The sequence below is a fragment of the Watersipora subatra genome, chromosome 4 (assembly GCF_963576615.1).
Source record: "Watersipora subatra chromosome 4, tzWatSuba1.1, whole genome shotgun sequence".
NCBI classification, from domain to species: domain Eukaryota; kingdom Metazoa; phylum Bryozoa; class Gymnolaemata; order Cheilostomatida; family Watersiporidae; genus Watersipora; species Watersipora subatra.
The window spans coordinates 16,656,549-16,669,167 of record NC_088711.1 but is presented as its reverse complement, the minus strand read 5'-3'; the positions used below and the strand labels follow the sequence as shown (position 1 = coordinate 16,669,167).

The 12,619-nt window shown below is 37.2% G+C and overlaps 1 protein-coding gene across 1 annotated transcript in view; it reads left to right on the top strand.

The window, feature by feature from the left end:
* LOC137395025 (succinyl-CoA:3-ketoacid coenzyme A transferase 1, mitochondrial-like) overlaps positions 1–12,619 on the top strand; it is a 36,841-nt gene that overhangs the window by 9,242 nt on the left and 14,980 nt on the right. The window contains exon 8 of the mRNA XM_068081811.1: positions 2,806–3,012. Coding sequence (XP_067937912.1) covers positions 2,806–3,012 — 207 coding nt within the window. The remainder of the gene's footprint in view (positions 1–2,805; positions 3,013–12,619) is intronic.

Here is a 12,619-nt window from a genome sequence, read left to right as displayed (position 1 = left end):
GGTCACACTAGCACCGAACCGACGTAGGTTCGGTTCGGAGGCTGGTTCGGTTCGTGGCACATGTCACACGGCCACCGAAGTAACTTCGCTTCCTAGATACCATACGTATAGAGACAGGACACGGTTTCATTAGTAGTTGTTATGTATTTGAGTTAAATATTTCTATTGTAAACAAAAAAACTTTGAGGAACAATTATAAATTATAATTACACAGCAGATTTATCAGAAGATCGTTCGGCTGCTCTAAATAAATCACTCGATACAAATATTTTGCTAACCCTTCCCATCAACATAATTATATTTTTTAACATATGAATGTTTTCTATGCTGAGTACATAACAAACAAAAACAGTCTTTATCATAGTACTGTGGTTTTACATAAATAAATCAGTCAACGATAGTTCATCAGGATGAATATGACACATTACTTATATTCTACACGAAAGAAAATCACAACCATTCCCTTACATTTATGCAAAACTTAAGTGCAACATCTTACATTTATGCAACCCAATCACAAGTCCGGGTGAACCTTGTCGTAAATTGCTTCATGTTGTTTATTTAACGAAATAAAATTATCGTCCCATTTCTTTTTTAACTTTACTCACACGCACGTAAGAAGAAATGTGACGCGTGCTCGCTAGAATTCTAGAATTTTAACCAGCCAATAAGAGCAAGGGTTCGGCACGAAATTTCGAGCAATACCGAAATAGTTCGTTTCGGCCAGAAATGTCCTCAGCCGAACTTTTTAGAGCTGAAAACGACGTCGTTTTGCGTCATTTAGTTCGGTTCGGTGCCCGTGTGACCACGGCTTTAGAAGATCACGAATCATTCAGGGAAGTCTGGAAATTGAGGTAGAAGTGACCGCAGCTACTTACGAGGAGAATATATCTGTTTTAAAAAAAGGAACAAAAGCGCCTTTACGAGCACAAATCTTTGGCCAACCTGCAGAACTTTGCAATAGTAAGCCACGAGGAGAGTTCTGATGATAACTTCCTTACCAGCCATGTAGTAGCGAGAGAATTGCCTTTAACATCTACCCAGGACAGTGACAGCGATATAGAGCTGCTATTACCAAAATTACTAGTCAGAGAGCACGATTACACGCTAGTATTCACTTATCAAGAGTATCAGTTTAATTTTATTGCTCTAGACAACCGCCATATAGACTAAACTGTTTATATTTACTCCATTCATCATTTGTAATATTTTATTTGTATTTGAAATATTTTATTTGTACACTCAAGTTTTTAATAAATTATAATATATCTATACATGAAATAAAATATACAATTTAATCATGTTTGCTGCGGCGATATCAAGGAGTTGTTGTCGATGAAGGGGTCTAGGTTGACTGGTTGCTTCTCTGCCAATATTCCTCCCTTGATGAATATTACTAATTGTCTCTAGTTTTCGTAATCGGAGTAGGTTGTTTCATTCTTAATCTGCAGTAAACACAAAAAAACAAAAAATATTAACAAGTGTTAAGGAAGTACAAAAACAATAGCTGAAGTATTTAATGAAAGCGATCAGTTTTTAAACAAAAGAATTAACTAATGCAGTTAATTATGGAAAAACGTATCTGCACTGCAAATCAAATACATACCAAAATGTCCAGATCAGAATCATGATCGTCCTCAACTTCGGTATTAGAGGTTGATTTCAATGTAAAAAAACTAGAAGAGATTTTTTTGCGATGACGAAGCCATGGCGAATAACTTGTGAAAACCTTGATTATTTTTGTAAAGAAGTTCGATGCAATGGCAATAAAACTCGAAGCCCGGCGATGATTTTAAAGAAGTTTTGGAACTCGGCTACGTTTAGTACTTCTGCCTAGCGGCTATTTTTGCGATGACGCCATTCTGCATATCTTGTGACAACCTTGAATAATTTTGTAAAGAAATGTGATGCATTGGCAATGGTGTTAGCTCAGAGCCCAGGCAATGATTTTAAAAATGTTTTGGAACTCAACTACGTTTAGTATTTATATTAAAAACTAGCCTAGCAGCTAGTTTTTAATTTGATGCAGTAGTTATTCTCCCTTGTGATTAAAAATAGAACTAATTATTCACGGAATTTAATAATTCGCGAAATTGACTGTTCGCGAAATCGCGAATTTTTATACCCAACGGATATTTTCATCCTGTAGGGTAATAGCATCATTTTAAAGACCAGGTCTCGTTTAGTGTGTGTCCACACGCGTGTGTGTAAAGCGTTAGTTTAAATGAATGATTGCAGTGTTAGTAAATTGATGGTACGCCACACTGCCAGTGGGTTTGTTAAAAACAATCGCTGTAAAAGAATTACATTATGTCAGCAGTGAGGAGTGAAAAGTCAGGTAGTTTAAGTTCCTTACATTTCCTTGCATCATTCCAAGTCGGGCGAAGCAGACATTTATAGTAATAGCCGCTTACCTTTCGAAGAGTGTATTGTGGCTTTGCTTGTTATGGTCGTTTTGATATAAACATTTCAAACTTTTAGCTGATTTTATTATTTATGGACAGATCAAGAATGGCCTGCAACCTTTCAACAGAGTTCAGCATGTGATGGCACAGCATTTAGATGTGGGAAAATAAGTTAACCGGCTCAATACTTGCATTGTGTTTGAATGTTTAAGAACTTCGTAGATTTTATGTGAAGAATCGTACTACAAGAATTACATAGAACCACCGCTATGCAATAACATAGAACCACCGCTATGCAATTACATAGAACCACCGCTATGCAATTACATAGAACCACCGCTATGCAATTACATAGAACCACCGCTATGCAATTCTTATTGTTTTTGGTATTATTTACTAGAAATTGAAGCTGACACGCGAAAGCTCAGATGGGCACAGCAAGTCAGAGGGGGAAAAGCGGAGAGAAAGAATTGTCAAAAGGGCGGCACTCGAGTTCAAGGACAATATGTATGCCAATCTCGGTATTGGCATGCCCATGCTCTCCAGCAACTACGTGCCACCCGGCATCAGGCTGACCTTGCAAAGCGAGAATGGCGTTCTCGGACTGGTAAGTTGTTTTCTTCTTTTGGTTCCATTACTCCTTGACTGATGTTTTCAAGTAGAGGAAGCTCCTCGGAAGTGGGCTATATCTATTTATTTTTCAAGTCAATACATATTTGTCTTTTGATACTAGTATGATTGATTAGGTTTTTATTAATCACCAAAAAGCTGTGACTTTGTTGAATATTTATGAGTTATGACCTTGGACAAGTCACGGTTCAGTAGCTTGTTTTGGCTACACTTTTGTGGCAGGAAACCATGGCTCCTAATTATAGGCAGAAGGATTTTGGTTCTCAGGCAACCTTTTGGCTCAAACTCTGTTGTTGAGGAATCTCATGTTTCTTTCTGAAGTTCTGTTGCTTCTAAAAACCGTAAAAAACATCTAAAACCAGCTCTAAAACCGGTCGTTATTAGTTCATATAGTGCTTTCTTTTCGTCACTGCATTTTTTAATCATTGATATTTACCATCACTCAATTGATATGTGACATCTACTTTCTTTTTATCTTTCTTTATCTCAGCGCTTCACCTTTTAACAAGGATTATTCTTGTAAATATGTAAATATAATAACAATGTGCAAAGAATAATTGTTCCAATTTATTGCTGCTATGTCACACTTACCAATAGCATGTCAGAAGTTACCTCATTTATCTATTTTTTTTGTCACTTTCCAATGTGTTCTTGGAAAATATCAGATCTGTGATGAGATCTCCACCTGATGTGGTCTCAGGTGCAGATCTTAACGAGGCGTTCTGTTGATAGAAACTAGACGCTACTAGCTTACATCTCCATTTTCGGAGAGCTAGGTTAAGGAGACAAAGAAGTCTGCTTCAGTAACTTTTCAATTTTTTCAACTTCCCATTGGCTACTATGGTTATTTGAAAGGTGGAAAGGTGACATCATGTGGTTGAAGAATGCGAGTTGAATTCAGAGGCCGAAATATGAAGGTGGTATTTTTTACTGGCGGCTCTTACATTGAAGTAAAAAAAAGTTAAGTGTTCGTCAGTGACAGCTTTTTGTTGGTTTGTCATGATGCAGCCTTCTCTAGCCAATTTTTGAAACTTTTTTATTGAACTATATACTTTTTTGTTTGTATTGAATCGACAGTCCTTTGGATCATCAGAGTTCTATGTTTCTTGCAAGTAGGTTATTGTATACTACACATGGGATAGGAGCTCATCATCCGTCTGTTACTATCAGTGAGATGCATTTTGGTGAAGCATCGAGTACGTAATATACTATTTTGCTTCCACCTTTTTACACCCGCATCATCAGTTGGCAGTAACCATATTCTCGTCAATCTTGCAGCATCTTTTTCTTACAGTCACTTAAGAGGACTAGGACTGTATTATGGTTTTGGCTTTGATAGCTCTCCATGATATTTTGTTGTTAGCGATTATCTGCCAGGAACTGAGATGGAGGTTCCTTCACTTCACAAACCATTTAGCGACATCTTTAAATCTCAGTCCCTATGCTCAGATTTCTCAGTCCTAGGTTGTTTATGTGTTTCATCATTGATCGTTCAGTATATGTTTTGGAAGTCGGTTTTTCATCCTATGTTTGGTATCCATAGCTTCCATAGCTATCTTGATCATTCAGGTCTGGTTTACACATTGCGGAATTTCTTCATTTTTTCTCATGTCATACTATTTGATTCCCATATTTCCATTACCATGTCCCTTAGTTGGCTCATTATGTATGCATTTAGTTTTTTTGCTTGGTCCCTGTAGAACCTTGATACCTTGGCACAATTGCATTGTATATTAGGTATTTAGACAAAACGCCTCTCACCCAGTCAATGTGATGCAGATTTTTCACAACTCAAACCTTTTTTCTTTCTTGCTCATCGAAATCGGGTTTTACAATACGCCTCAACTCAAATTTATTTCTGCAATAGATCAATTCAGTCAAAGAGTTGAGTTCATTGGCAATGATTGGTTCTCGCTCATTCAAAATGGTTGACATCTTGAAGATGGCAACACTGTTTCACTTAGTTTGATAACCGCTCTAGAACTTCTCATCGTGTTTCCCCAACTGATATAACACATGTTGGCGACTTTGTATACTCACTCAAGCAGAAACTTCATCCTCTGTTCGAGCGTTGTACTCTGACGCAAGTTTACAGAAAGCTGTAAGCTGTTGAATTTAGATTGGTTCATGACTGACAAGAACTATGAAGCTAGATCACTTGGTAAATTTTTTCTGCGAAACATTTTTAGGCTGACCAGATCTACCCTACAAAACCAGAGTTGAAATATGTCATGGTATACCCTTTTGGTCTCCGAATGAGCCATGGGTTTTTACACAACTTTGCCAATGTTAAATACTACACTGTAACCTCAGCTTTTAATTCATTTCCTTCATCAAGATCTGGCTCAAATCTCTTCTTAGGCATTGCATCTATTTGAATAATAGTTTTCTTCATTTCATTTCCATACGTAAAATATCTATCCATATCTTTTTATTTAGCTTACATTTTATTTTACCTGCGTAGTTTTACCTGCATAGTTTTATGCTATTAAAGACCATTTTTACCTGCGTAGTTTTATGCTATTAAAGACCATTTTTACCTGCGTAGTTTAATGCTATTAAAGACCATTTTATGCCATTCTTTTTTCTCATCAACTTCGTTTGGATTACCGTTTTCAATATGGTATGTTGTTGCCTTCGATTGAATTGTTGTTCACTCATATGAACTGTGACATGGTCTATTATCAAATGCTTTTTCTTCATCGGTACTCTAAAAGATAGCTATTTTTGACTTGAATTTAGTTACTAGGTTTTTTTCCATTTAACATTTCATCATTAACCTAGAATAGTAATCATAAAAGCAGTGCATATAACATTACTTTAAACCTAATCGCACCCGGTAAACTTTTGTTTACAGCGACTCTCAATTCTCAACTTTTTACCATGTCTTTGTTTTGTTTATTTATCGATGTTGTCATACTGGTTCTTTTTTCTTGTCTGTGTTGTGATTTGGTGCTTCTGTATTTTACCCAGAATTTACTTTTTCTATCAGTAATCTTCATGCTAGGGCAAGTGGCTTAAAGAGCCACTTACCCTAGCACATGTTACTTGTAGGAGGCATCTGTTGTAGATTACGCATCTATTGTAACACATGACCAAGCATCCGGTATGCATTGTATGCGCATGAACATACTGGGTTATGTTGAGCATGCTCAACTTACCCCAAATCAACAGTGATCAACTTGCCCCACACGCCACTTCTCAGGCATGTGATCGAACTTGAAAACCTACATTTAGAATCATAAAAAAGTTATATTATTGCTTCACAAAAATTCCATTGGACAAGGTGTATCAATGTATTGATCAGATTGGCTCAATTTGGACTTTTGCACAAGTATGGTTGGTGTACATAAAAATTACAAAAAAAGACAAAATTCTGATTGAATAGCTTATCTCTCTGTTTTTCACTCTGAGCTTGTAAATACCAGGATCTAAGGTTCAAGATCCTAAAATTATGTTAAAATTTTAAACAACAAATCACATGTTTGGTAGGAAATTGTGGTGCCTAACTTGCCCCAATGCTCAACTTATCCCATTTTTCCTAGTAGCAGCTGGTTTTGAACGCTCTTAGTTTTTAAAGAATGCAGCTTACCAATGGAACTACACGGCATGGCAATGGGAAAAACGGGCATGGGGATCCCCATGGCATGGGGATTTGGGAAAAACGGCATTGCGCCTTCCATATTTTTCATAGCTTTTGCTGTTGTAATTGATCTTCTCTACTGACCATAGAGCGGATCAATACACCTATAGACGGGTAATATAGCTTGCTAGTCACTCAACTATTGTTGGCATCAACGGAATATGACAAATGGTATTAAATAAGGACAATGATATTAAATAACTATATTTAATAACGATAAAGATATTTAGTAATGATATTAAATAACAAAAGACACAAAAAGTAAACTTGCCTCAAAACATGGAAAATTTATAAACAGAATTTGGTTTAGTTAGTGATTGATATTGTTCCATAAATGAATGAACTTACATGTACCGATGCGAAGAAGTAACTGCTCCTGTTCTGCACTTGCTTATATAAGGTTTTCTCTGCTGCGTCACTACCACATCACCGACTTCTCGTTTAGCCTTTCGTCACCACCTGTAACTGCCGTGACCTCAGACATAAGCGTAGCCTGGGGCCCACTTACCCGATTATACGACATGCCCTTTTTTTCATTCTTTTTCTGTTTGGGCCATAAACCTTCCAGAAATACACATGAACTCATCCAGTGACTCACCTTGCTGGTGGAGTTCACCTTACTCATTACGACTGGTCCATCCACGCATCCGGAACGCCATCACTCCCGGGCACCCCTGTGCTGCCGTTGTACTTGACAGCACTACTCTCTTCACTTTCCTGGTCCCCTCTACTTCCTGCGCTACTACCGTGACCTCTGTCACCGCCAACACCATCACTACTGTCTCCACCACTACTTTCAACTGGCCTGAAAACTGGTGGTTGGGTCAGCAATGATGCTTCAACCTCAGGTTCCGCCCCTTTCGTCTTCACCACGCTCTCTCCAATAAAGACAGGCTTGACAGGCATCTTGTGGGAGGTCTTCACCTGGGCCGTAACCAGCTGCATAGGGGATGGCGCCGCAGAGTTGGGAAACGATGTAGGCCCACACCTATTTAGCTCGGTTTGACCCTCCCTCGGTGCAAGCCTACTACCAGCAATCTTCCTCTGAACCTCCGCCAAGTGCTTAATCGCCGCCCTCAATGCCTCTGCATTCTCCAACTCGCTGACTGCTGCCCTGCGCTCAGCACTCAGTCTGGCCAACTCTGCCTCAAACTTCCTCCGCACCTCCAACTTCTCACTCTCAATCCTGGCAATCCTCCTCTGACACCCTTCCCTGTCCAACATCCTGTCACTGGATCCATCTGCCAAAAATGAGCTTACCTTCTCCATGATGGGTATCGGTGTAGCAGCTTTCTTAGCACTGCGACTCACTTCGACATAACTCCTCACCTTCCTCACAGGCGCCGGTAGTTCCTCGCTGCCCTTCTTTTTCCGTCTCATTATTTACTGCCCCACCTGAACCCGGCGGGGGCAACCACTAACCGCGTGCCCAGTCTCATCACACCACTGACAAATCTGTACTTTGCAGTCCTGCTAGTGTCCACTTCTACCGCACCTTCTACAAGCATTATCAGGACAATTCACAGCCAAGTAGTCTCGCTTAGCCCTGTAAATCATAAACCACAACTTACCGCTACTACCATATACTACAGGCTTCTTAGCCTTGGTACCATCCTTCTCTACAACTCTCTCCTCACCTCTCCTTTCCGGTCATCCGCCACCGCTAGCTCCACCATCAGAACTGTCTGCCATGGAGATTATTTTATTATCGCTTTGCATTTCTTTACAACAATATGCAACATGGCAACCTTCTTTTAATAACAGTTAGTAGTAATTACTATCTTTATCTAGCCGAGGTCTACTGACTCGGCCACTCCTTGTAACTGTGCCCCTAGCTATTGCCTCTTCACCAAACCCGTGTGAAGTTTGGGTATCCTGACTACTTGAGATTATATGGCATTGCTTTACTGATAAGAATGGTCTTATAGTTATGCTAGTATTAGGTGTTTCTTTTGTCGGGGACCTTCTTTGACCTTTTTTCAGTCCTTGTGTTAGCTTTGAGTATCCTTTATTTTCTCTTTGATTTTTCTTTGTTTTATTCATTGTTAGTCTGTTTTTCTCTCACTGTGTGGCCGTATCGTTTCTTTTTTTTCAGATTTTTGTTGGTATTTTTTCACGTTAGCCTCGCCTATGTAATGTTGTCCTCTCTCTATTTATCTCCATGATTTAAAAGTCATATGAATTCATGTATTATGGTTTGACCTAATGCTATGTTTTTTAAGAAGTAGTGTGCACACTACTTAGTCGTTGTTAGCTATGCTATTGCGTATTATTGGCTTCATCACTCTTCCAGTTTTTTCTTTTTTTCAACTAATTTTGTTGATAAAATTAAACCAAAAATCACACTTTTGGTCTATTTTGTCCTCACACTCCTTGCTACACAATGTCATGCATAATGCAAAAAACAAAACAGTGTTCTGCTAAAATTGGGAGATGTCTGCTCAATGATGAGCTGAAATCATGACAACTGATTTTACATTGAGTATTTCCCAATTTAGCTGTAACAAAATCTCCCGCAGGTAAAGATTGTCCTGCTGATGATAAACAAATATATACCTTTGATAAAAAACTAGTAGATTCTAAATGAATTTCTTATCTAGATGGATGATGACATTATTATAAACTGAATCAGTTTATATACATTTAAGTTGAGTAAAATTTATCACTTTAAAGTCACATCAGGTACTTCTACATTTTACAACGTTCCCTACATTACTAGACGAAAGTATATAGGCTTTTGCATCCATATTTTGTTTTGTAAGGATTATTTTTCATATGATTGTGTTTAATATCTTGAACTATTTTTGATTGAGAAATAGTTCTCTGCTGCCGTGTTGTCAGCAAAATTGATGCCTAAACTTGTCCCATCGGTAGCTTGAAATTTGTTTTGTTTTCAACTTCATGTTAATCTACAGGAAATTGGCAACTACTGAAAGCCCAGATCTTGTTACATAATCATGTACAGTAAGCCCCCCATACCACATTAATTCGTTCTGGTGTTGGGATCGTAAGGTGAAAATGTTGTATGGAGGGCATAAAACCCATAGTAATTTTTAATGCAAAACACCCCCTCAGTAAAAACATTAAAATTTTATATACGTACTGTACTTTACATATTAAAAATTAGTCACAAAATTTTATAGTAAGTAATGCATACTTATATGATCGTATGAAGTACATTACGATTGCGATAACATTATATAAATAAAACATATATAGTATAAAAAGGTGTTCTAGATGTCTTCAATCATAAACTGATTACGTCTATATTCCTTAACGAGGTTGGGGATATGCATGCCTTCATATGTCTTGATTTTCTCCAGGATGTATGGTTCAAGGTCATAAAATTAGTTCACAAATTTAAGCATCAAAGCACTTGTTTGGTAGGAAATAGCGGGGCTCAATTTGCACCAATGCTCACCATACCCCACTTTCCCCTAGTAGCAGCTGGTTTGGAATGCTCTTAGTTTTTGAGAACAGCTTCTGACCTAAAACTACACCATGGGGACTTGGAGAAAATGGCAACGCGCCTTCCAACTTCTTCATAGCTTTTCCTACCGAGCATTAAGCGAATTGATACACCCTCGTACAAACAATATAGCTTGCTAATCACTCAACTATGCTTGGCATCAACAGAATATGACAACCAATATAACAACAGACACAACAAACTAAACTCTCATCAAAAACCATAAAAAAGTTTCTAAACAAAATTTGGTATAATTAGTGGGTGATATTATATCTAATGACTTTACTTATGAGAAGGATCTTATATTTTTGTTAGTAGTAGGTGCTTCCTTTGATGAAGAGGTATTCCTTTCCTTCAGTTGTCGTTGCTGAGCTTTGCATATATTTTATTGTTCTCGTTGAATGTGTTTTTCGTTTTGGTCATTGTTAGCATGTTTTTTTCTCACCATGTGGCCATATCATCTTTTCTTTTTTTCAGATAATAATTAGCATTTTTTCACGTTAGCCCTGTCTATGTATTGTTGTCCTCTCATTATTTGTCTCCATGGTTTAAAACTGGCAGCAACAATACCTCTTCAAAGTCAGATCAATTCAAGTTTTACATTCTGACTGACTGACCTAATGCTTTGTTTTTTTTTCATGAAGTAGTGCACTCACTTTTGGTTTGGTACATTTTGCCCTTGCATTACTCACTGCATCGCATCCAGCATAATTTCATGCATAATACATACAACAAAATGATATTCTGCTAAAATTGGGAAATCTGCTAGCCCAATGATGAGCCAGGCAACATCATGACTACTTAGTTTAGATTTGGTATTTCCCAAAGTCAGCTGTAAGAAAATATCCTGTGCGTAAAACAATTGTCCTACCGATAATAAACAAATGTACACCTTGGTAGGAAATTGTTGAAATTTTAATAAATTTCTTATCTAGGTTGATGATGACATTATTATGAACTGAATCAGTTTGTATAAATGTGAGTTGAGTAAAATTGATCACTTTTCAAGTCATACCAGGTGCTTTTATATTTTAAAACATTCTCAACATGATTAGACAAGGAAGTATATAGGCCTTTACACCCATATGTTAAAAGAATTTGCCGTGCCTCCATTACCTATTCCATGCCTAAACTCAGAGAAACAATGCAGTATGTTTCAGAATGTAAATTTATTTGCTTCATTTGTGCACTGTAATACATGTATACACTAGAAAGTGCAAATAATCTCTTCTTGTATCTTCCATCACATCGCCTCATATAGGTAAGTCTTTCGATAGGGTCCTCTTTACGCTTATGGTCCAAGTCGGGCTGGTCCAGTCTCATTTGCTCCAAGTTGATGAAACCTTTCAGCTATGTTTGAGCAATGGAGTGCCTGTTGAACGAGTTTTGTGACGTCGCCTTCCTGAGTAGCAATGTCACTTGGTTAGTGTTTGTATAACTCCCTAAGACTAATTTATGTATTTGTTGTTTGTCTATATAAAGTCTGTTTCATACTGACTGATGTTTGAAAATTTTATTGACTCAAATTGACTGAAATATAAATGTCAAGTTCCCCAGTTTGTTGTCACCTCTCTTATATACCACCTTAATCTGATTACACATTTTTCTTGCTGATTAAATCAATATTTTTGCTTTGTTTTATCATTGTTACACTTATTAATTACTGTGTTCACTAGAGGTGAAACCCTTTTGGCTATGTTTGAGCAATAGTGTGCCTGTTGAACAAGTTTTGTGAAGATACTTTCCTGCATAGCAATGTCACTAGGTTAGTGTTTGTATAACTCCCTAAGATTAATTGATATATTTGTTGTTTGTCTATATAAAGTCTGTTTCATACTGACTGATGTTTGAAAATTTTATTGACTCAAACTAACTGAAATATAAACGTTAAGTTCCCCATTTTGTTTTCATTTCTCTTATATACCACTTTATTCTGATTACACATTTTTCTTACTGAGTAATTAATTATTCCTATGGTTTGTTTCCCAGCTGTTACTCCTATTATTGTGTTCACTAGAGGTGAAACTCTTTCAGCTATGTTTGAGCAATAGTGTGCCTGTTGAACGAGTTTTGTGAAGATACCTTCCTGCATAGCAATGTCACTAGGTTAGTGTTTGTATAACTCCCTAAGACTAATTGATCTATTTGTTGGTTGTCTATATAAAGTCTGTTTCATACTGACTGATGTTTGAAAATTTTATTGACTCAAACTGACTGAAATATAAACGTTAAGTTCCCCAGTTTGTTTTCATTTCTCTTATATACCACCTTAATCTGATTACACATTTTTCTTCCTGATCAAATCAATATTTTTACTTTCTGTTTCATCATTGTTACACTTATTAATTATTGTGTTCACTAGAGGTGAAACCCTTTTCGCTATGTTTGAGCAATAGTGTGCCTGTTGAACAAGTTTTGTGAAGATACTTTCCTGCATAGCAATGTCACTAAGTTAGTGTTTGTATAACTCCC